Raw genomic sequence first — 25,168 nt, forward strand, 5'->3', positions numbered from 1 at the left:
CACACACGGGGTCGTATCACCACACACACACACCCGGCTGTGCCGCTACAGGCGCAGAGGGCCCTGCGGCCGCACACCTGCAGCTGTGGCAGCACGCACACGCGTGGACGGGTGTTGCTGCACGCACGCAGCTGTGGCAGCACGCACACGCGTGGACGGGTGTCGCTGCCCGCATGCAGCGGCCTGGGCCCTGCGGCCGACCCTGGCACAGGGCTGCCTGTCCGGGTGACGCTGCCGGGCCGCAGGGCGCCAAAGCGCCCAAAACGCCCAATCGGGGCGAAACCAGAGGAGGGGGAAACACCCGTTTTTACCTTCTTCTCGTCGCTAATTGCGGTGCGGGACCCGCGCGACGTCGGAGGCGACAGCGCATCGCCAGGGCCTGCCAAGCCCCAGCAGCAATTACAGCCCGCCAAGGCCGCGGCGCCGTTGTTGTGGCGAGGATTTTGGGCAAACTGTGACGGGGAGGAGGCGACTCGGTTCCTCCCGTGCGGGACGGTGCTGTGCCGGGACCAGCCTGACTGCAAATTTGGAGGCGTTTTTCTTATAGCGGCCATTTCCAAGTTTGATGGGAAAGAATAAGGGGGTGCCATGAAGGAAAGATGGGGGAAAAAAAGAAGGAGCTGAGGGCCGGGAGGGCTGGAAGGAAAAAATAACATGAAATAGAGCATTAGTGGGGCGCAGTTTATAGGAGAAAAAATCACGTGCCACCCGTGGATGTCTTTGCCAGCTTCTTTGATATGGGTGCCTTTGACTGCTGTGGTTGTTATTACTTCTCTCAGTTCGAAACTACAAGTGGATCGGGGAAGCGATACCACTCTCGCCTTCTTCCCGCTGCCCGGGTTAATCATTCTGCACGTTTCTCRGCTCCCGTTACAGACAAGGCCTTGCCACTCTCACTGCGGGTATCATCGCTTCCCTCCCTGCTCCAAAGTGAGCAGCCTGCCATGGTCAGCACCGGCAGGGCGAGCGTCTCCCAGCAGGTCCCTGTCGCTTGTAGGGCAACCAGCAGCCTCCCTCGGCCCCCACCTGCTTCTCCTGACTAATATTTTATATCTATGTCCTTTGCCACTCGGCATGCAAGAAGAGCTTTTTCCCCCGATTTCTCACAGTCCTTTTGTAGCCACAGATGTAACACAGGATTATTAGCAAACTAACCGCGAGTCTGTATTCCCCTCCCAGGGCCAAAATCCACCATCTCCAGCATCCAGGTTCTGCTTAACAACTCGGAGGCGCAAAAGGGGCTCAGAAGCCACGGTGGGAAAGCACACGGGTTGCAGGCTGCTACCTGATCATGGCTGCATGTTAAGCAGTGTCRGGGTGAGTTTTATGTTACTGCATCTGTCACTGCTACAGGAGGTGTCAGGCCATCTGAAAAGCACCCCCAGCCCCCAGGCTGGGCCCTGCCTCTCTGCTTTAAATTTGYGCTTTTTCACTTGTTGTTGCTAGTCAGGTATTTTACAAACATGTCAGAACAAACCAATAGAGAAAATTCGGAGTTTCCGGCAAAAAATTAATTTAATTTGGAGAATATTCTTGGGCACAGGTGTGTCTGGGAAGGGATGGAGCTGTAGAAGTCAGCCCTCGCAGGGCTGCTCGTGGGAGCCCCCCTGTCACACGGGGCGGCTGCCGCGCACACATGCGGCCGTTACCCCGCGGTGACGGCGCGCGCGACCCTCTGCGCTTCGGTGTCACCGGGACGGGGGGGGGTGGATGGGAGGGGGCAACCCGGACGGCGATGAGGGTGACACTGCGCGGCGCTTCTGGCCGCCGCCGGAACCGCCCGGCCCCGCCCGCCGCCGGAACCGCTCTTCTGCGGCGCGCGCGCCCGCGGGGAGCGATTTGTGCGCTGCACCGCGGCGGCCGGGCAAGATGGCGGCGGCGGTGGCGGCGGCCGGGCGATGCCTGTGGCGAGGTGATGGGGTTTCGCCTTCTCCCGGTTGTAACGGGCGGGGGAGGCCTGGGCTTGAAGCGACCGCCTGGTCTTTGGGGAGAGGGAGGCTCGTGCTGTGAGGGGCGGGGGGCGACCGTTGGCGTTGCCCGCGGGAGGCCCCGGCTCCGTCTGAGGTGTTTTTTTTTGCGTTCCCTCGCAGTGTTGGCGCCGCGTCGCGGGGCGGCTTCCCCCGGACTCCAGCGGTGCCTCCCGGCCGCCCCRCCGCCCGGCAGACCCTACGCTGCTGCTGCTGCCGCCAAGTGAGTGCGGGAGGGTTTTACTGGTACTCTTGAAATAAGAAGTGTAACAGTTCTGGGGAAAGGCTCTTTTTTGGTAGTATTTTTTTAAAAACGTATGGCTCCATTACAGCTAAATGGATAGTGTCAACATGAAAGCTAGTGAACTTATGAAATTGGTTTCCAACAATTCTTCTTTCCCGTTCCATTTGGTTTTCATGACTTTGTTTACTATCTCTTTAAGTATAACACTTCTGCATAAGTAGGAGAAGGAAAAATTAAGTCTGTATACAGAGCAGTGAAGCAAATGGCATGTAAAGTGTTGTTGTTAATTTTTTCACCATAGCTAATACAGAAATGAAGAGCTCTTCAGATAGAAGTACTTATCTATATCTGTAACTTTTTTTTTATTTGAGAGCCTTTTAAAAGAAGTAGCAAAATAAAGATTTGGGGCTTCTGTTCATTAACTGCCTATAAAATGATAGGGGGAAGAGGAAGGACTTACCCTGTGAGTGAAGGTGGGTGGGACTGCCATGTTCCACTGGAGGGGGGAACCCCATACCACAACTGATGTGCCTGTCTTTGATTACTGGGAAGGTGTGCAGGATGTGCTCAGATTTAGAAGCACAATGCCTAGTACAAGTCCYACTGGGGCAACACCTGTAAAGGTTTGTGTGTTGTCTTAAAGTGGTTCTGCTTTGATGCAGTAGGGGCTTATTAACTCAATTTGATGCTGCACAAATGTGACTATATTGTTTATGGAGCTTAGTTGCCTTTGGAGCTTTTAATTTTTGAATGTTTGGTTTCCTTCTCCGACATCTGAGAGAAAGGAGTTATTGAGATGAATTTAGAGATGTTATTCATGGTTTCTGTGTGCAGTGCCTATGTTTAACTAATTATTAGTTAATCACTGACACATGATGGTATCTAATTGCTTTTGGAACGTGCTGAGCTCTTGGGTTGGTGATCTAACATTCTTTTTTCTGTTTGGTTTGTCTTAGAACTGCAAAGAAAAGTTCACAGAAGCCTAAGCAGGAAGAAACAAAAAAGAAAAAGGGAACTATGAGGCGGCCACTGATGAGCAAGCCAGTGGATGATGTGTACTTAACATGGTGTTATGAGCGGCCATCCTATGATGTAGAAGTGGCTGTGGGTATGCTAAAGAAATTTCAGGAATTGGACTTCACTTACCCAAAACAGCATGTGTATGTTAACATAACTCTGGATATGGCATTACARAAGAAGGTAAGCTGGAAGTAGATAAAATCTTAATTTTAGAAGGATGTATTTTCAGTGTAGTGTAAATGCTGCTGTTGGCCTGCTTGGTTGTCTCCTGCAACTTCCCTGTTTGTCAGAATATTAGGTGCTTTTGCAGGTAATCCTGAGTACTGATGGGATAAGGATGGAGTCATCAAGACTTCTGAAAACAGGCTGTCCGTGACTGAAACTCAAGTCCAAACAGAAGTGATCAAAATAAGCTTTACATCTGTCTTGGGCTTTCAACTTAAAGATGAGCATGCTTACAAGTTAACAACATCACATGCATCTTCATTCTGTAATGTTTCCAGTGCTTTCTCAGCAATGCTTTCTCAGCAATGCTGTGTTTGATAGCTGTGTAGTTCTACCAGTATTGGTAGAATGACTGTTAGGGGGAGAAGTCTAAAGATGAATGTTTTTTTTGCCATCTCTGTCCCCACCTTGTTCTTTTCTGCTAGTCATGCCCTTTGAAAGTATGCCCTTGCTTGTTTACCTATGTCAGTTTTGCTGCTACAGTTGGGATGGGAATGCTGTATGTACACCACTGGGTTTTTATCAAGAGTCAGTGGGAGGCAAGTATATACAGAGAAGGAAGAAGTACATGCAAAAAAAGTCTTATTTTATGCTCTGTYTCCCTGGGACCCTTGGGCTTCATGCATGTACCAAACTATATGACTGCAGGGCAGAGAGTTAACTGGCATTGCAGTGACTACTGGAAGATGCTTCTACTTGCCCTGACAGCTGTGGTAGTGGTTCCTCCCTTCTTGGTCTGTGTGACAGACTGGCCTCAAATTCAGAGCAGAATTACCTTGTTACCTTGTAACAGTTGAACTGGAATGCTGTRCCAAGACCTTAGTTTCTAGACGGGCTGTTTGGGGAGTGCCTTGCTGCTATCTGGTTACCTGGTTTGGATTTATGTCTTAAAAATTTTTCAGAAGACACAGGTATGAAGAAATGAGAGAAAGCAAGGTGAATCTCTGTGCTAATGTCATCTCTTGCCCTCTCCATTTCCTTGGCAGTTGTCAGGAATCCAGCCTGTGTGTCCTGTCAGCAGAGTATTTTAGCTTCCATAGCCTGTCTTCCCTTGTGCCAAGGTGTCTAGCCCAATTTAGTCTTTCCTTGAAACTCCTTCTGTCTCCTTCATAAGTAGGAGACAGCTGGCTTCTTGAGAATACAGGTTGCTGCTTTCCGTGTGTAAAGGCCCCCCTTGGTGTACTAGTTGTCCTTTGGAGGTAGGAAATAATTTCTTACTTGAAGTATAGAGTTCTGGCTCCTGCTTCTGGTGGTGATGAGGCCTCTTGAGAGATGCATTGCTTGCTGATGTTTTGCCTTGGCCATTACATCAGAACCTTAATTTAGATAAACATTTAGGTGGTGTAGCTGTATGCAGCTTATTACTGGCTGAACCTGAACATAGTAGCAGTCTCATGCTTTGGGTTGCTGATCCCAGCTCCTTCCTCTTGGAAAATTGTAACATGAATAATTCTCATCTTTTAAGTAACTGTAGCCTAGATGCTACTAATGTCTATATACTAGACTTTATTATGTGCCTCTTTATTATGAGCTTTGTGTAGGTAAGTTTGTTATTTAGGGGGCTAACTCCATAGTTGAGTTTGGCCAAGTTATGTACTATGATTTGTCCTAAACTTATGCCTTYGATTCTCGTTTTAATTGTCTTCCTTTTCTTTTTAGAAAAAAGTGGATCCATTTGCAAGCATTGTTCTTCTTCCATATCGTTTTACAGATGAAATGAATAAGGTTTTGGTTTTCACAGAGGTGGGTAAATGTGAATTACTTCAGTTATGTACATAGCATGCTTTTACAACACAGCCAGTTCTCATATTTGTACTGTACCTTTATTTGAAAGACTCTGCGAATGTTTTACAGAACTCTCAAGTCTAAGGTTTGTTTTCAGCAGTGTCTTGATGTATTAGCATGTACCTTCTTGGATTTCCTTCATCTTGATGTGTGTTTATGTAGAATATTGTAGCAGTGTACCTGAGGAGTAATCATGGATATCTGCACAGATGTGGCTAAGTGAGATACAGTTCAAATTGGTTAGTCAAACAAACAAACAACCTAGTAGAATCATCTACTACTTAAATTTGCTTATATTGAGCTTGCTGGAATAAAATCAGGCCAAGTCATCAATAAACATACACCAGACCCCCTGCCCCTGGCAGAGTTAAAGCTTAAAATGACTTGAGGTAGACTACTCCCATTATTTTGCAGGCAAGGCAGTGGTATCTTATTTTTAAATTTTTGGCTGCTGCCCTCTTTCTGTAAAGGCTTTAAATTCCTGTGACTGAACTGTGAAAGCTGTCAGATTAAGTCCTGCAGTTGCCACTTTTCTCTCTGTGATGCAGTCAGCTGTTTAATATGTGAATGTAGTGTGTGTGTATATATATCTTTTGATGGAAAAAAGGGAATGAAGTTCCTTGATTAGTCATAAGGAAGGAAAAAAAATACTCAGTTTGAGTACCTTTATGGGGTCTCTTGTTTGCTTTCATTGCATTCATACAAAGCATCTTATTCCTTTAGTATTGTGCAGAGCTGGTACAAGGGAGGTGCTGGTATTTCTTTTTGCTTGCTTCTTTCAGTTTCTAATAAAAATCAGAGTAAGTGTCTTCTCTTCTGACTTCCTAATAACTTTCTAACCAAATCTCTTCTCTGTTACTGCTTGTGGAGAATCCTGAGATAATGATTAGAAACAAGAGAAACTTTTTTTGGCAGATGGTATAGAATTAAAAACTTTGTGAGCAAATGTAATACAGACCATTTAGTGTAGCAGTCCACGTCCACCACTGCTGTCTTAAACTCATTTTCTTAGTATGCAGTGCAGATAAGAAGTGTTTCCTAATTTTGGTAACCTATGTTGTAAAAGGATCCCMTGGTGAGGCGGGGAGGAAAAGCAAGTCTTCCTCAAAACCTGAAGAAGGTAACCCCGTCCCCCAAGCCCTCCATCAGTGTCCTAGGAGTTCGCAAATGTGAAATGATGTGAAGAGCAGTTGTAGTCTCTGTATGAGACTAGTTTCAGCCTCTTAGCTGAAACTAGGGCTTTGCTAGCTAACAACCCAAAACTAACGGTGACTTGGGACTTCAGACTTTTGAATCGCTCTAATAAAATGAATATGCATGTATCTGTTTAATATTGCCCTAGGGGAATATCATGGGTTTAGCTGACCATCATTTGCACTTTTTTGTCAAATTGGGCACTGTAGCTGCAAGGTAAGAATCCTCCTGCAGAACTGACAGCTGAGTAAATACCTGAGCATGCAGAGTTCTTCAGTGCTATGTCTCAATCTTCTCTATTACTTCAAAATCACATGGGATAAAGTTGCCCTTCCTTGTGAAGGTGTATAAATGAAAGGCTAAGCAACCGGAACACTTTACAGTGCTTTCAGGTGGGAAGTGTGGAGCTGTTCGGTTCATTCACATAAAGAAAAATCTCACTTTGACTTTGAGACATGAATATCTGCCTGTGTCAAAAGCTGAGCTAGAGTTTGTGCAATATTGCTATTTCCATACCAGTATTTCCTTTCCATATTAGAGATGACAGTGAAACCTTGCAGAGGACAGCCGAGGTTACTTTCTAAATGTTATTTGAAGCAGAAGTTTAAAAGTACTTTCTCTTTAAAAATRAGGTTGTTCTACTTCAGATAATTAACGCTGGCTTTCAGGAGCATGCTTCATGCTTTTCCTTTAGCTCTGAGTAACAATAAAGGCTGACTCCATCTAGTGGATGGTTGACTGTAGCTTCCAGAGGGTGAATGCAGGAGAGAGAGAGGACTTCTGAGAACTGTCCAGCAAATGTGACAAATCTTACTTCTGTCTACTGGAAGAAATGGACTAAAGGCTTTATTACTGATTCTTATTGGAACTTGAAGTCAATTGAAGTTGTAATTCCTATGTTAAATCCCCAGCACTAGGTTTTTAGTCATTGCTTGTCTTAAACCATTTAGACAGGGTATTTTTCTTAACTTATGAATAATCTCTTTTTACAACCAGTTGTCAAAGATAAATCACCTTTCCAGTGATGCTGATACTGACAAATTAGTTGGTAGTCTAGATGTTACTAATTGTTTTTTCTTTTTAACAGAACAAGGAAGAAGCTGAAATAGCTCAGCAGAATGGAGCTGCCATTGTGGGAGGAGTTGAATTAATCAAATGGGTATTTATTTTCCAAGAACTATGTGAATTAAACATCCTAGCTAATAACAGAGAATGAGGGGGAGGGAGCGAGAAATCTCATGTTCAGCAAGCTCTATACTGAAATGAACAGACAAAACTAGGAGCGAGATAATGGCTTCTCTGATATGTTTGTAGATCTAGCTTAAGTACTGAAGTAATTAATTCCTAAATATTTTTTTATTGCAGATTTTGGAAGATGAAATAAAAATGGACTTCTATGTAGCTGTTCCTGAAATAATGCCTAAATTAATACCATTGAAGAGCAAGCTAAAAAGAAAATACCCAAGTGCAAGAAGAAGTAAGAAGGGACTCTTTGATAAATCTAAAGTATTGGAATCTAAAATACTGGAATAAGATTTAAGTCTTGAGGTGACATTAATATTTTTTTGATAAAGAAATAGTGACACTGGGTATTTGTGATTGTGTGTAACCAGGAGCCGCTTATTTCTCTTAGATGAGAGTTGTCTTTGGAGAATCTAGTACTGTGAATTTCCTSTACAACTGATATAAACATGGGATTAGAGTCAAGAGAAGTTTGTCAACTAGTTACTCCTATACTTGTGATTACGAACATAATGAAATGTAGTAGAAACACTTGAAGAAAATGGCTTCACTGAGATAATGCAATTGCCTAACTGTTGYACAACTCGTTTGGATGTTAGCTTTGTGACTATTACTGCTCCTTCTGCTTATCCAATAGTTCTCAACAGCATTGTTCTTCGTGCTTTTCCTTAGTACARTCTGTTTCCTTAACTGTGTGGCGCCTCTTTTTTTTTTTTCCATAATGCTCAAGAAATTCCCTTTTCAGGTCAGGTTTTTCATAGTAACAAACATCAGTCTCTAAGTACCTTTGTCCTCCCTTGCAGACTTCCTTTATTTGTAACTGCTTAAGGGATCCATTACTAATTTGGGGGGTGGGGTGGAAATCAGATAGTATTCAAACAGTACTGAGTCTGTGCCAACTGTGTCAAGTACTGTGTCTCAAACTGTATTGCTTACTTCCTGCCCCAACTGTCTTTGCAGTGTTTTTACAAGCTGCTGGCAGTGTTTTTAATCTTGTAAACATTTGAGGCAAGCCTATTAACCTGTCCAAAGCATTGCAACAGAGAATACTCCAGATGGATTTTAGAGCAAGTGACAGATGTATCATGCCATTCCAAGTTCAGATGTCAATAAGCTACAAACCAAATGATTTCTTTTGGAGCCATCAGAATGCATGTGGGAAAAATAATATTTGTACTTGAAGGGATTGAGTGATACTGTAAATCCACCAAATGAGCCTCTGCAGCTGAGATAACAGTGAGAAAACAGCTGTCCTGACTTGTGGGAACACTCATTTGGGCTATAGCATGTTTCAGGTAGCTTGTAACCTTGCTGTTACATAGCTGTAGACAATTTGTTTCTTAAGGTAGACACGTGGGGCTTGTTCTAAAMTTAATTCCTTAGGTTTCAGTGTTCCGAGGTACTTTAATTACACAACCAAGCTTTAATACATGTAACATGTTCTTCACAGGTTCTTTATTTGAAGTGAAGTCTCTATTATGTATTTTGTACTGTAGCAGCTGTTCATGTGCACTGATGAATGGGGAAGGATGGAAGAGGGAGAAGGACTTATGCAGAATCTCTGTGAGAGGGCCTTGGTCTTGCTTGTGAAGCTGTACTTGTTTGGGAGTTTCTTCTTTAACTGCCTGAACTGAAAGGTTGCATTCTTCTTYTACTAGTATTATCTTTCATCGTGCTAATAAACAATGCTCAAGCTACTTTTTTTTTCCTGTTTCTTGTTAAATTAGATTCCATGGGTCATGATATTCCCAAAATGCTACAACTCTTTAAAGAAGGCCTTGAGTATGCAGTGGAAGAAGAGCATCTAATCAAAACAAGAATAGCAAGAGTAAGTTGTGTACAGAGTTTCTAAGTTTCCTGTACTGAGCAGAGCCAGGGTTAATATTAAGTAGAAGGGAAAAAAAATGTTGTTAACATACAATAAAAGAGCAAGACAGACCTCATGCTAAGTGGTTAAGGACATCAAAACAGATCTATATTTGCCACCATATTGGCAATGTATTGTAGTGTTGAATGAAATGGGATGCAAGTCAAGTAGTGATTCATGTCTAGCAATTTCCTTGTGACTTGTGGGATGTTAACATAAGTTCCACCTCTTCTTCATTTCTGTGGGTTAATGATTTTTTATTCAATGTGTAAACTGGGGATGGTAAGTCAGTGGTCAGTATGCACAGGTGGATCAAAAAGAATTGGCTTTATTTAACCTAATAATTAAAGACTGATTGTAATAATGAAAATCTGTGAACTGACCTGGTGTCAGATAAAAATTTTGTATCACACTGTAATCATCACAATTTGTCTGTTTTGATGGCTTTTTTGTAAGGAAGTAGTTTATGTTAAAGGATCTTTTCCTCTTGTTTTGGGCTCTCTGTTTTTTTTCCTTACTTGCTTCCCCTATTTTCCTTGCTCTGTCTTGCTTTGTTTTTTTTGTTCTGTTTAGTCTGTGTGCCTTGCCTGAGTTCTAGCTTTTTTTAGCTGATAGCAGTGCAGAAAGGAAGCTTACAAGACCTTTAATCCCTGAAGTTTTGTCTGGCAGTGTTGGAGATAAGATAGCTTGTTAAGTCTGGCTAGCTGTGGCAGGTTGTGTGTCTTGCTCATCTTTACAGAATTTGGAACTGAGGTTCTTGGGACTATTTGCCTAAGCTATGTTGTGTATTAAAGTTTTGTAGAGGCAGGGAATAGCTTCAGCTGTGTATAGATTTAATGGGAGTGTGTGGAATGTGGAATCCATAGATCTATTCTGGTTTCAAGTATTGTAACTATATTCTTTTGTATCTTTAAACTTCAGATGGTTTGAAATGACTTGTGYTATACTGTAGATCAGCCTGAAATAGTTGCAGTTGAAACGTCTTGTAAAGCTTCTTTTAGTATTGATAAAAAAAAAATTTTTTTAATCAAGGTGAATGAAAAACTCTGGTTTGACAGTGTTTGGCGAAACTGCAGTTGCATCAGCTTAGTATAGCTTCATACAGCTGTAGTTAGTTTCTGAAATGCAAAACATGTCCTGCTAACATAAAATGTCCCTGGTGTTAAACAGTTCCTCACACTCTGCTACTAGGCAGTTCTGGACCTGCCAATCTGTAGCACTTGAAAGATTTGGTGCAGTCAGGGATGTCATTTTGTGGTGTCCTTCTTGGTTATTCCATGCTGTTTCAGGGGAGGCTCCTCTGGTAATAGAGCAGTCATTTGTGAATGAGCTCTTAACCTAGGTCAAATAGTATGACTGGGGTTTGTACACTGAAAGTTGGTCTATGGTGAGTCAATATCAGCTACATAGCAGTGGTGACTCTAATGCTGCACATGCAGTGTGGCATGTTTTGGGAGTTGTAAGCAGAAGGATGAATCTGGCTTGTGTAAAGAGTCTCCACCCTTTCCAGCTACTCTATTTTAACTGACCTAGTTTTGCTCCTGTTAGTGCAGTGATGCTGGAAGGAAATCTCGTTAGTACAGGCGAGGCTCTGGGAGCCTGTGGAAGCCATGCATATCTGCATGCTACTAAATCAAGAGCTTCTTAAAATGAAATCTTGTCAGTGAGGAAATCACTTCTGAATTGCACAGAAGCATAAAGATCTGTTGCTGTACTCCAAACAGTAGCATAGATGCTTCTGGGACTCTGCCGAGTTGGCCTTTCTCAAAGATGTTTTCCCTTTAGTGCTGCTGTATGATGTTGCTTGTTAGTTCAATTATGGCCCATGGCTTGATATAATGCTGCAGTCCCCCACAAGTCAGTAGCTTCAGTGTTTGTTTTTTCTGCATGTGGGAAATGATTGGCAGCAGTTAGGTTTAATTGGTGTAATCTGGAGTTGTAAAACAGAAAATGTAGAATACTCTTTTGAGAAATGGAGCTTAAAGAGATAGAAGTGGGGATGTTCAGGGTATGTCAGTGGTAGTACTTGCAGAAGGCAGCTTAAAGTGTTTTTTGTTGAGGATTTTGACATACTTTTGAAACCGGATAGCGTGCTGTTGATCACTACAACATACCTTTTCTCACAAACTGGTTTTGTTTTTATAGAAATATGAACTTAAATGTGATACTAGGAAGCAATCTCTAGTCTCTTCATATTTGTGCAGAGTGTTGCCTGGGAATTTGTTCTTCTGCAGAATAGACGAAGATTATTTCAGGAAATCAAATTCTAAGGTTTGTTCTAAAGGATGTATTTTTTAAGGAAGAGGTGTGTTCACAGGAGCACAGTTTCATTCACGTACTTAGAACTATGGAGAGATGTGTACCAGACCAGAGACTTCCACAGTTTTGGTGACAGGTAGAAGTGCATGGGAATTGAGATTTAAGGCAAGAAACGGAAGATGCCTGTTGGCACTAGAAATAGCATCCTCCTCTGTGGATGACAGTGTAGGCTATAACTGTCAGTGTTGTCTTTTATTTAAAAAAAAACCAAAACTTTTCAACTTGTGTTTTCAAAAAAAAAAAAAAATCGGTTATTGATGAGGTGCTTACTCTTGCATTTTTGAAGTGTTTGAGTTGAAAAAGACTTGGGGGGCAGAAGGGGACAAAAGGGAGCCATGTGAAAAGCACAGGTTCTAACAGTTGTCTGTTACCTGTTTGAGCTGTTCTCAATTCCAGATCTCTGATGTAAAGGCTTGCCTACCTGGGAAGCTGTTCAGGGGAGCTGTTTCTAAAGGATTCAAACTATGGTCTGGTTGAGGACAAGAGGGAGACTGCCTTATATTGTGTACTTCAGTGAGAGCTGAAGGGATGAGTGTGTCCTACAGGACGAGGTGTTACTTAGGTCTTGATGGTGTGCATTAGGCTGTACCTGAACAATGTCCTCATATAAAAAGGCAATGGTGTGTGTCAGAGGTGATCTCATATGGGCAAAAGGCTTGAACTTGAAACAAAACAGTGGACCAAGTAAGTGGTTTAAAAAAACCCCCCAAGTTTAGCAAGTAAAAGTAGGAATAGGAAACACCATTTTCTCATGCTGCCATTCAAGCTGGAAGCATTTCTGAGATAGTGGTCCTAGGCAATATACAGGTAAAAAGAGAGCCCTTGGTTCTCAAATTGTCTACAGAAATGATATCTGCAGCATCCAGGTTATTGTAGGCTCCTACAAAGAACTGTTCCCCCCTTCTGTCCTTTTCAGAAAACTTGATAACCTAGCAGAAGCCTATGGAATCAAGGCAAGACAAAACAGGGCAATACTCTGCTCGTGTTGTTAATGTCCTTGATATTTTCATGAATGGTGCAGAAATGTTCATCTGCCATGTTTGCCAGCACTTAACTGTTGGTTTAGAGGCTTTTTGATCACGCAAGCAGAGATGTTCCACTTCCTGCCCTCACTCAAGATTCTTGATTTCCCGGAATAATGGCAGACTTATTCTTGTATTGTATTTCTGCACTGAGAAACAAAATGTCTTAGGAGTAGCTCTAACCCTGCTTTTAAAATAGATTCACTTAACACTTTGTATCAAGACATTTGAGCATAACTTTTTGGTAGAGTTGAATGGAGTCAAGTGCTCTTTGAAATTAAGAGAATCTCATTTTAGTTGAATAATCATTGACACAGAGGTTGCATATTGCTGTGGGATCCTGGTCATGTTACCATTATTAGTAATGGCTTGGTGTCTCACCATTACTATAAGCTTGAAAGGTAAAGCGGGGCTCTGATCCTCGTTAGACAGGGAGGAGACKAACAACGCTCTACTAGAAAGCAAACCTATTAACTCATGTCTGCAAGGACACTTCTTGTTTTGTTTGACTGAATTAAAAACTGAATACAGGCATACCTTGGAGATATTGCAGGTTTGGTTCCAGACCACTGCAGTAAAGCGAATATCGCAATAAAGTAAGTCACAAATTTTTTGGTTTCCCAGTGCATATAAAAGTTATGTTTACAYTATACTGTAGTCTGTTAAGTGTGCAATAGCATTATGTCTAAAAGAAGTACATACCTTAATTAAAAAATACTTTATTGCTAAAAAATGCTAACCATCTGAGCCTTCAGCAAGTCGTAATCTTTTTTGCTGATGGAGGGTCTTGTCTTGATGTTGATGGCTGCTGACCGATCAGGGTGGTTGCTGAAGGTTGGGGTGGCTGTGGCAATTTCTTAAAATAAGACAACAATGAAGTTTGCTGCATCGATTGACTCTTCCTTTCACGCAGGATTTCTGTAGCATGCGATGCTGTTTGATAGCATTTTACCCACAATAGAACTGCTTTCCAAATTGGAGTCAATCCTCTCAAATCCTACCACTGCTTTATCAACTAAGTTTGTRTAATATTCTAAACTCTTTGTTGTCATTTCAGCAATGTTCACAGCATCTTCACCAGGAGTAGATTCCATCTCAAGAAACCACTTTATAGAATAAATAAGCAACCCCTCATCCGTTAAAGTTTTATCATGAGATTGCAGCAATTCAGTCGCATCTTCAGGCTCCGCTTCTAGTTTAGCTCTCTTGCAGTCAGTTCTAGTTCTCCTGCTGTCGGCCGGTCCTTTGAAGCCAGGTGTTGACTTCTCTCTAGCTAAAGTCCTAGGTGGCATCTTCTTCCAATATAAGGCTGTTTCATCTACACTGAAAATCTGTTGTTTAGTGTAGCCACCTTCATCAAGTCTCTTAGCTAGATCTTCTGGATAACTTGCTGTAGCTTCTACATCAGCACTTGCTGCTTCACCTTGCACTTTTATGTTATGGAGATGGCTTCTTTCCTTAAACCTCGTGAACTAAGCTCTGCTAGCTTCAACCTTTTCTGGTGCAGCTTCCTCACCTTTCTCAGCCTTCACAGAATTGCAGAGAGTTTGGGCCTTGCTCTGGATGAGGCTTTGGCTTAAGGGACAGTTGTGGCTGGTTTGATCTTCTATCCAGACCACTAAAACTTTCTCCATATCAGCAATAAGGCTGTTTCTCTTTCTTATCATTCGTGTGTTCGCTGGAGTAGCACTTTGAATTTCCTTTGAGAACTTTTCCTTTATGTTCACAACTTGGCCGTTTGGCACACGAGGCCTCACTTTCGGCCCATCTCTGCTTTCGACGTGCCTTCCTCACTAAGCATCACTTCTAGCTTTTGATTTCAGGTGAGGGATGTGTGACTCTTCCTTTCACTTGAATGGTTAGAGGCTGTTGTAAGGTTATTAATTGGTCTAATTTCAATATTGTTGTGTCTCAGGGAACAGGGAGGCCCAAGGAGAGGGAGAGAGACAGGGAAACAGCCGGTCGGTGGAGCAGTCAGAGCACACGCAACATTGATAGATTAAGTTCACTGTCTTGTACGGGCACGGTTCGTGGTGCCCCAAAACAATTACAGTAGTAACATCAAAGATCACTGATCACATAACAGATATAATAATAATGAAAAAGCTAGAAATATTGTGAGAATTACCAAAATATAACACAGACATGAAGCGAGCATGTGCTGTTGGAAAAATGGCACTGATAGACTTGCTTGACACAGGGTTGCCGCAAACCTTCAGTCCCTGGGGGAGGGGGGGGGAAGCTTTTTATTTTTTTATCTGTGAAGCTCAATAAAGCAAAACGCAATAAAAGGAGGTATGCCTGTACTGTGGGCAGCTGGAATTCCAGATCTTCCTGTTGAAGGAGCCAACCCCAAGATGGCTGACGTGTCTAGGTTTTCTGTTCTTGTTAGCTTATGTTTCTGTGAAGGGCTGTAGTAGTGGATTCAGGATAGTGGTTTTTTCTTTTTCTTTTTTTTGTTAACAGCTGTAAGCTTGGTTAACATGCTTTGAGAAGTGATCTAGTATTCTGCTTAAATGGTCACCTGGCTGCTCAGGTGTCTTATATGCCTTGAGATAAAACCATAAAAATTCCAGTTCCTTTTTGGGAAAGGACACTGTGTGACTGAATTTTGGTACAAGTTGTTAAGAAAAGCTGGAACCTGGTTTCTCAGTCCAGGTGCTAAAATTCTTGATTTCCTGAGTACTGCAGCCTTTATTGTTGGAGACTTGAGTCCTCATGGCTTCTTCTATGGGAAGCTGTCAGTTGTGACCAAGGCTGGAAAATCATTGACTGGATCAGTGCTAATGTATGTTCATTCTGTCTACCTTATAAATGGATGGGAAGAAAAAGAGGAAAATCAGCTCAGGGGTTGGAAAATGGCCTCGTCTGTCTTGATGAGCGATCTATTGCTCTCTGGAATGGATTATTGTAGGAGTACATGTTGTTGCATCGATTATTCTCTTATGCTGTTGGCTGCAAGTACAGGAAATGTGTGTGAGTGAGACAGGGTCAAGTTTTTCCTCCTTTAGAGTTCTTGGATGTGGTGAGAAATAACTCTCTGAAGTGAAAATGCCTATTTTGAGAGATGTGCATGCAAAGAAAAGGGCTGTTGTCTTTATCAACTTCCTCCTGGAGAAGGGAATAAAACAGCATAGTGACTCAGGTAAGTATTATAAGATTCTCACTGGAATTCACAGGAATAAGGGAAGTTGTATTTGCTGACTTTGCATTTGTGTATTTCATATTTCTTCTATTCCTCATTTTTATGAGAAAAATGCTATTTGAGTCCTATATGTCTGTGTGCTATGGAATGTTTTGTTTATTTTATAGTTACAGTGCCACTAAGGCAATGGTAATCTTAAACATCTTAATTTACCTCTAGAAATAACTTCATACTACACTAAAATTGCCTTGAGTTGTTTCAGTAGTGTTAAAATGCTGAAGGGATTTCTTTGGTTGTTAGTAGCTGACATGATAAAATACAGTTCCTTTGAAACTGTACTCATCAAAAATGAGATGAGTGCCACGCTTGCAATGGATTTACAAAAAGAGGGATTACTTCACTGCTCCTGTGTCACTTAATTTGAAACTGCATGAAACTTTCAGTTCTGTTATTTTTATAGATGGATAGCCTTATCTGAACCCTTACTAATTCTGGAAAAGGTGCTGTTTTCATTCTAGAGAGGCAACAGTTTGTCCAGACTGCTATTGACTGTGCTTTCCTTTTGTTTATTTTTATTTTTTTGAGGACCTATCCTGGGAAATGATGCAGACCATCAGAGAAGGTCATGACAAGCAGAACTACCACTATTTTTTTGGTTTACCTTGGCATGGCTTTTGGTGTTGTGGGTTTGCATAATATGTAGTCAGTCAGCTGCAGAGTATAGTGGATGACATGTAGCTGTGTATATATGTTGCTTGATGCATAACCTTAACTTCAGAGCTATCAGCTGTTTCATTTAAGCTAGACAGTAAACCAATTGTAAACCATGTTATGAACTGAAGCAGTTGATAAGTCCCATCAAGAAAACTTTTTCCATTAGCTTATTTTGATTCCATTAACTTTCTGTTGTTCAGTTCTTTAAGGATGTATAAATAATATGTATTGGGTTTTACTTTGTAGTGAACTAAGTCTTTAGGCATGCATAACTGCATGTCTAAAGTTGCACCTCTCCCTTGCACCTAGGCATAAGAGAGCTTTTTGTCCCTCTGTCTGTTGTGGCATAGAGTTACTCTATTCCTTTAAAACCTTTGCTTCTGAAGGACTTGGCTATCTTGCTCTTTTTGTATGGGTTCTGTTCTTGCTTTTCAACCTAAGTGTCTCAAATACTGGTTCYTTTCTTTGCACATCCTACTCGCCTCAATGAGGCGCACTCTCCATGCTACTTCCACCATGTAGTACAGCTTTGCTGTGTCAGATGTTTTTTTTTCTAGCTAGTTTCAAACTTTATTCTCCTATCCTATGATTCTTAAAGCATTGAGTTCAATAGTTGGTGATAATCCTGCTTCGCAGAACTTTATCTTCTTCACTTTGTCTTTCACTATYTTTCTTAGGCTCTGCCATGACCCCCACTTCCTTCTTATGTTGTATTTGGACTGCCTGATAGTTAGGCCTGTAGTGCAGATCAGGTGACCTGACTGATCTCTTGTAAAAATAAACTGAGTACAGTTTCAAAAAGCAGTTCTGTGCTGAAAGCTTGTTTTTTAAGTGCAGGACATATTTGTTCTTTATTTGCATATTTAGCTAGCAAATAGCTTTGGCTTTTTTATGTGCTAGGCATTAGAAGCTTTGGCACTTCATGAATGAACTTTTGAACATAATCTGTTTTGGTGAAACTTCTGCAGCACTGAATACTTATGGACAATTTCTGACCGGGCAGCAGAGGTAGAGACATTTTTGAAGGCATACGTAGATCATGTTTCTTTACTTAAACAAAACTTCCCTGAGTCTTGTTACAGCGCCTTGTGCTGCTCTGTAGAGAAGTATGCTAAACACTCACGAGTAAAGTAGGTACTGCTTCATTTCCATTCTGATTGTAGTATATACCATCATCCTGCTAGCTACTGTGTGGTTAGGTTGTATTTGTGGGAAGAAGTGCACTAGAATATCATCTATAGCAGCTCCTTGTGCAGCTGCTGTTGTTTTTCAGGAAGGCTCAGATCTTAAGATCCATAGCTCCCACTGAAATGGGCCTGAAAGTAGCTTGCTTTGAAGATGTGGTCCAGAGCACCTCTGTCAGTTTTGGTGTAAGTTGGAATTAAATATGAATGTGCTGGTACAACATGAGTGTGCATATGCAAGCAGTTACTGTGGAGTAGTTATTGTGGAAATGTGGAAACTACTTTGGAATATTCAAAGACTTTGGGCCTTAATTTTCTTGATTATGGAGCTGTTGGCACCTAAAAACTTATGTAATCTCTGGGACAAAGCATGTGTGTCTGAACACAAGTCGCTTTGAGTCGTGTTTTCTTTCCCTATTTAAATGTAGAATACATATCTCAAACATGAAGAAATTAGTTAATCTCTTGAAGTGTGTTGTAATTCTCAGTCCTTATAGGAAGTAAAGTTGACTTTTAGAGCAACTTCGTAATTCTGTATCTTATGGACTCTTTAAGACTGGGTTAYGGACTGCAAATGCTAAGTAGGTCATTCAGACTGTACGATTGAAGAGTCAATTAAGGTTTGAACTTAGTATAAGATTTGGAAGCAAATGGTTCCAAATGTTAATTTGAAGTATAGGTTCTAATTAGCTAATGAAGTGCTTTAAGTTGTTCCAGGTTAGTGTTCCTTTATTTTAAATGTCATGCTGCTTGGCGAGTGTCAGTGAAGTGAAACGCACGATGGTAGTCAACACTGATTTTTATATCTGTTGCTTTATTGGTGATTTGAGTATCTTGCAATTAACCGAACACTGATGGAAAGATTAACCCATACTGGCATATGTAGCAGAGGAATTGCATTTGGACTGAAGCCTGCCAGAAGAGCATGAACAGGAATTAATGGGTCAAGTTTAGGAGGAGAGTAGTGAAGTACAACAGTATTTCTACTGTAATGTAAGCCACACATGGACAGAAAAGTAATTAAATGATGTCTTAGTGAAACTTATTTGTGCTACTTTGGAAGGTGGGAGAGAGGAAGAGGGGACCCCAGGGTTTGCTAGGAACTCTGCTGAGACAGCGTTAACTTCAAATGAAAAATGCTTTTCTTTTCCCCCTAGCTTCATCCCTGCTATGTCCAGAAAAAGAACAGGATTTTCATCTAGATGAAGATGTCTGGTTGATATGGGTGAGAGCAGACAGCAAATGAAGTATAATGTAGCAGGGCGTCGTAACAACAAAACATTGTTTAAGAAATGCGTGTCAAATCCTCCTGGAGCTGAGCTAAGTCAGCCCTGGCTTTGATCTGAGGGTGTTCAGGCTGGCATGTCTCCTTATCATGAGCTGCTTATTGTTAAAGAGTCTGGGTGAGATCAACAGCAATTTTGGTTTAAGATAATGGGTCTGTGAGGTAAGATGGAGATAATGATTTTATGGCAGTGGTGTTGGCTCACTCCTGGGATTTGTGATTGGCCCAACTGGGGTAGGGACCGCTTATGTGCCTGAAGCGAGATGTGCGTAAGGGCCTTGGACAGAACAAGCTTTGTTGGAAGGTGGAAAATGCCAGAGACAGGAATTAGGGTACCTGGAAAGGGTAGATACAGAACTGGTGTGTGAAAAGGTAGCATTTAGAGTTAATACTGGAATGTTTCCGTGTACTTTCTGTAAGAGGTAAATTTCTGTATGAGGTGTTGAAAAGGGAAAGAGAATAGAGGAAGAACTTTTTAAAAATATATATATCTCCCCTTTGGTTCAATTCTGGTAATATATTTCTTCAATTTGAGGGTCTTCTGTGTTTGAGTTGGTGTGTTTTATATTCTGGTAGCTGCTTTTCAAAGCTTCTCTCCTAAAATGCTTAATTGCCAGTAACATTTTTGTCAAAGTACTTGTACATCTATTGTTTTAAGTCTTTATTTCTTCTTTTAAGGCTGTATGTGGTACACAGAGCCATGGGAATGTAATGCCCTGAGTAGAAATAAAAAAAAAAAAAGTAGTGACAAGCCTGTAATGCTGTATAAAATACTTGGGGTCATCTAGCTGAGGCTGCTAATGGGGTTTTTAACTCTAGAACAGGGGGCACCATTTGAAGAAACAAAATCTACCCAAACACARAATAAGTATGTACCCAGCCCACTTTAATCTAGGCTTTAAGTATCACCATGGCTAACTTTGAATTATCCTTTTCCAGCTGGATATGCCTACTGAGCAGATAGTTGCCAATCTAAATGCAGTTATCCGGGACATCTGCACATTCAAGCCATCAAGCTATGGTAAGTAGCTTTTCTTTTGATCTGCTAACTGAAGTTATAGCAAATGAAATGAAGAAATGAGTGTTCTTAACCAGGGTGCCATCAGATGACTTCATGGCTTTATCCACCTTGAGACTGGAGGAGGGAGCTGTTAGGCAACTCAGTAAATCAAGGCCTAAGAACTTCCCAGTCCATAAGGGCATGAATAGGGTCTCTTTCTATTGATGTGAACTCCTATTGCACTGCAGCACTAGGTAAGCATCTGTGAGGAAAGAAATGAGATAATGTAGTAAATCAAGCTTTGCAGGGTTGACGCTTAAATGGATTCTAGCCACACAGTGAAATCCTAATGAGATGTGGGGGGTCTGCAGGGACTGTGTGCATTGGCTTTACCCCACTGACATGGCTCTGGAGTTGAGTGCAAAGCATGTGCAACTAGACTCCACCTGCAGTTACTTTAGTTCAAACTATGCTCCAGCTGACATCTAATCATATGTCAGGTACCTGCTTGTGAAGACATACCACCAGTTCTTTTCTTTTGTTGCCAAGATGCTTTTTTGATTTCTGCTGTTCATTCTGCAAAGCTGCTAATGCTGTCTTTAAAACTCCTGAACCATAAGATCAGGTTACAAAGGATTTAAGAGGATGAAGTCTGTTTTGTTTCTGTGGGTTCTGCTCACTGTTCCTTAGCAAAGAAGCTGAACTAACATGCAGTCTGGTCTTTTTCATAAYGAAATAAACTTTAAACAAATGTCATCTGTGTAACTGGAGTGGAAATAGTGATTTAAGAACATAATTTTATACAAGAATAGCCATATGTTTAAACTAACAAAATGATTAACTTGGGTCAATATTGGTTTAATTTTTGCAAAAACAGTCGTCATGTCTCTTTCAGTAATGCTCTATTAATAAAAACTACCATACAAACCAAACATGGATTATGAAATGCAAAGTATACAAACCTTTTGAAAGCTTTTCAGCCCCCCAAAAATGTTTAAGGGTTGGGTGGCCAGAGATGAGTAATTGGAAGCAGAAAGTGAGACTGTKTTTTGCATTAATAAGTTGCTATCTGAACTACAGCAACCTAGTGAAGTAAGGGAAAGCTGTTCTGGGCTTGATAGCCTTTCTATTTGTGTTTTGCAGTATCCAGCTTGCTTCTTGTGGTGGGCTTTTTAGTTGCTTCCTACAAGTGGCAAATATATTTAATCAAGCAAACTTGATTCTTAACACATCTTTATGACAATTAAGTCTAGATATGCTTGCTGACTATCAATCTAGACCAAGTAATTGCAGATTATTGTTCCTTGGTTCCTTTGAACTTTCCATATATAATAGAATGTTGTCTTGCAGCTATGTAGTTATCACAAAACTGCATGCCTGTTTAAGTCACTTGATCCAATGCAAGACTAAAAATACCAAGTATGCTTTCTCAGAGTGTAGTATAGGAGTTGTATTTTACCTTCCACAAAGTCAGGCTGCTATTTTTATAGCTCCTCTTGTAAAAGGCTCCTTCTGCATTAGGTAATGGGACCCTGAAATAGGAACTGTTTCTTGTGTGCCTTGTTATTTACCAATATTTAGATTATAAACAGGAGGCTAGTTAAATTCTGTGAAGCTCCAAATAAGTAAAGCTTGATTCCAGGGTTCTGGAGCCTAATGTAACTTTTTGTGGTTCTCCTGGCCTGGCTTTTCTAATGATGGGTCAGGAGCAGGTGGTAATAAACTCAGTTCCCCTGTGGTCATGTTTGCTAGAACTAGAATGTTACACATGTGGCTTAATTGTTGTGAACAGGGAATTGTGAACACAGAGCTGTGTAGAATTAGTGTTAATACTGAACAAGAGCTGATCAGGATTGGACTAGGAGAATGTTGTTTGCTATACATGGCAAGTGTGTTTTAGTCTACCTGCAATATTTATTGTGTTTCAGTCTTTGGATCAACTTGAAATCTATTCTTCCTCCTGCTTCATGGCATTGTTATCCTTTTTTTAGCACCAAGTGCTTGACTGTAGCTATCAAACATGTAATGTCTGTAGTGATCCCTAATCACCACGGTCTCTGTGTACGTGTCCCAAACGATAGTAACATGTCTTTTCTGTACCACAACTGGGCTGTCATTCAGTTCCCCTTTCCAAACCCAAAGGGGATTTGAACCACTGCACACCTCAGCAGTCCCTTTATCAATTTAGATGCTGTTTTCCTTGTCTTGGGTTGTGCAGTCTCAGGCTGCAATGTATATGTAACTGAAAAAACAGACAGTGTTTTGTAGAGCATTACTGCTTTTACCTTTTCTCCTTTTAGAGGAGGAGTGCTGAAATGCATGTGTCAGTGCCTTACAGACTTGTAATGCTACTGAAAGACAGGCAGTGCCTAGCCCATCCTAAGATCCTGTGCACCCTATTTTCATCTGCATATCTGCTGCTGTTCCCCTTTCTCTTGAGGGGCCTGTAAGCAGAATTGAACTTGTTTCATCTCTTCTTTCATCTTAAAGCTGCACTTCCTAGTTAGAAGTGAGACTGTCTTCCTCTTGAAGTTTGGGGGGGGATAATAGTGCTGAGGTGAGACTGGACATGGACTGTAACTTGTGAGTGGTGATTGCTGGATGTCACTTTCCTGTGCTGCTCCCTTGTCGAGAGCTCTGCAAAATACTTAGCTCCTTAAGAATGCTTATGTTTTCTCTTAAAATCCAATTCTACTTTTATTCTAGAGCTCAGTTGTTTTTCCCACCAACTTGAAATACCCGAGTGGTGTCTTGGAAAGCACAAGGTAGCCTCTGTACAAGGTCTGAATAGGTGCTTCCAAGTAACTGCTACCTACTCAGCTACCTAGGAATGAAATTATGCCTTTCTCTTTGTTTCCTATGGAATTGCATGTCTGATACATCTAAGCTTAAGTGAAAGACTTCTTTTCTAAAGGTATATGTGCTTCCGAAGTCACTTCTTGGAGAACATGACCCTAGGCTGGCATATTGGACTGCCAGAAAAAAGTGATTAGGTTGCTAAAGAACTTTCTGCCCATCTTTCCCAACCAGGACCATGTTCCAAAGTGAGTGCATCTGTACTTGGTTTTTTTTGAAGGAGTGTGTGTGTGAGAAATGTATGAAGCTTTGTGTGCCTTGAGGCCTGGGGTGGCTGTGGGTGAGGTACTGAAGGAATAATGTAGCTGCCATGTTAGTACCTTCTGTGATGCCAGTGTGAATTTCATTTTAAAGCCAATCTGCCAAGTTGTGTGTGAAATAACCTATACTGAAATGGTTTTGGTATATGTATAGATGAGTAATAAGAAAAATCAACCTGGAGACCTAAAGAGTGGTGGAATAACTGAATTGGTGTTGTCCTTCTTGGTTTTTTTAGGTCCTTTTGTGCAAAAGCTGGTTATTCGATCTTCAACCAGTGAAGGTTTGCTACTGAACCTTGATGGACTTCTTCCTCAGGTAGAGAAAGAAGAGGAAAAAAGCCCTGAAGATGAAGAATAACACATGTCCAGGAACTTGTTAGTACATCATGTTTTCCCTTGTTGATTTGAATATCAAGCGTGGAAAACAAGTGGTGTAATGCAAATCCTACCTGGTGAAAAGGAAAAAAATAAATTTGAATTTCTTTAAAATTCCATGTAAAGAAACAATGTCACAAATGGGAGTCTTGTGTCAAACCTGAAGGTGTTAATACTTCCTCTGGAAGCTGAAAGCTCCCTGGTTTGTGGGGGTTTTTCTTTGCATGTAATAGTTTATACTTAAGAATTTACAATATTACTTTTATTAAGTATTCCCATCCAGTTCCTATAGTTGCAGATGAAAAGCTAGCACCCATCATATCTATAGCTTTGGGCTTTCTGCTCTGAAATAGCAGCATGTTCAGTGCTTTCGTGTACTTGACTTGGAGTCTGCGGAGAGAACTAATGCAGTCTCTTGTGCCAAGCTGCCTAAATAACTTGTGAACAGAACTAAGTTAGATGGTATTTACCATACCATTTCCTGCAAAATCTGAGATGCAATTTCCTTTGAGTTGGTGAGTGTCACATCTGCATGATGCTTGTGGAATCCCATTTTGTTTAGACTTAATCTACCTGCAGAGATGCTGGGCAGGTAGAGGATTATTGCTTCACTTGGCACACTAAGGCTATCTGGAGCTTCTGAGTTCAGGATAGTCATTGCAATTTAATTGTAACAGTAGAGTTTTTCTACAGAAAAATGGGTTGTCCTCTGAGAGGAGAGATTGTATATACCTTATCTTGAAAATAATATTAATTCATCCATGTATAACTAATATTTTGGTCCTCAGGAAGTTCAATTAGTGGGTTGTTTGTATTTTCCTTTAAAATTAAAGAATTTGTTAGTGTTCCAGGGTGAAACCTGAGTAAAACTTCCAAGTTTATGTATCTGTTTCATGTCTGCTAGAAGTTTCTTTTGATGGGCTTGCAAATAACTGGTTGGGCTAAGTGGATGGGTTTTGAGGGGGCTTCACAATAGGCAGGAGGAGGTATCCCTCTTCCATATAAGTTTTTCATGGAGGAAGACACCTATGCCATGTGCGCTGTGATGAGACTTTGCCTGAAAATGCTGATGGACACCTTACGTGGATTCCATGTGTTTCATCGGGGGATGAAGGGTACGTATGAAGAGGAGCTGTGACTAGCTGGGAGCTGTAAAGGTACAGTCCTGTGCGAAGTTAGTCATTTCAGAGGTGCATTGTACTCTGTAGACCTGGCCAGAGAAAACTGATGTATCCGTGGCTGGACAGAAGCTCCCAACCCTTCCCTGAGAGCATATGGAAGAAGACTGCAGGGTCCGCTGCAGCCATACATCTGTTTCACCTGCTCATTTGACTCTGTGTAGCTATAAACACCGCCTAGACTTGGCTCAAAATCTTGAATGCCTAGACTTTGTAATTGAAATGGAGGTGTCTCTTAGTACAGCTTGATGTAAGTGGTAGATTGCCAATAAATGACTTAAACTTT

The 25,168-nt window shown here is 41.4% G+C and overlaps 1 protein-coding gene across 4 annotated transcripts; it reads left to right on the top strand.

The window, feature by feature from the left end:
* Positions 1 to 1,042: 1,042 nt before the first annotated feature.
* On the top strand, positions 1,043 to 25,168 carry MRPL1 (mitochondrial ribosomal protein L1). Of its 4 annotated transcripts, XR_003257560.1 has the most exons (10): positions 1,043 to 1,317; positions 2,091 to 2,190; positions 3,168 to 3,411; positions 5,116 to 5,199; positions 7,523 to 7,594; positions 7,801 to 7,912; positions 9,405 to 9,505; positions 20,153 to 20,234; positions 23,128 to 23,257; positions 23,566 to 23,658. XR_003257560.1 is itself a non-coding variant. In XM_026090083.1 (9 exons), exons 3-9 carry the CDS (start codon positions 3,229 to 3,231, stop codon positions 23,685 to 23,687), a joined length of 756 nt encoding a protein of 251 aa, XP_025945868.1. In that variant the 5' UTR covers positions 1,065 to 1,317; positions 2,091 to 2,190; positions 3,168 to 3,228; the 3' UTR covers positions 23,688 to 25,168. The 4 variants fall into 4 exon arrangements, 3 of the variants coding, with proteins under 3 accessions (XP_025945869.1, XP_025945868.1, XP_025945871.1); XM_026090083.1 differs by lacking the exon at positions 23,128 to 23,257 and having other exon boundaries at positions 1,065 to 1,317; positions 23,566 to 25,168; XM_026090086.1 differs by lacking the exons at positions 1,043 to 1,317; positions 23,128 to 23,257 and adding an exon at positions 1,878 to 1,912 and having other exon boundaries at positions 23,566 to 25,168.

Source organism: Apteryx rowi, unplaced genomic scaffold, assembly GCF_003343035.1.
Source record: "Apteryx rowi isolate R43461 unplaced genomic scaffold, aptRow1 scaffold_85, whole genome shotgun sequence".
In the NCBI taxonomy this organism is placed as follows: Eukaryota; Metazoa; Chordata; class Aves; order Apterygiformes; family Apterygidae; genus Apteryx; species Apteryx rowi.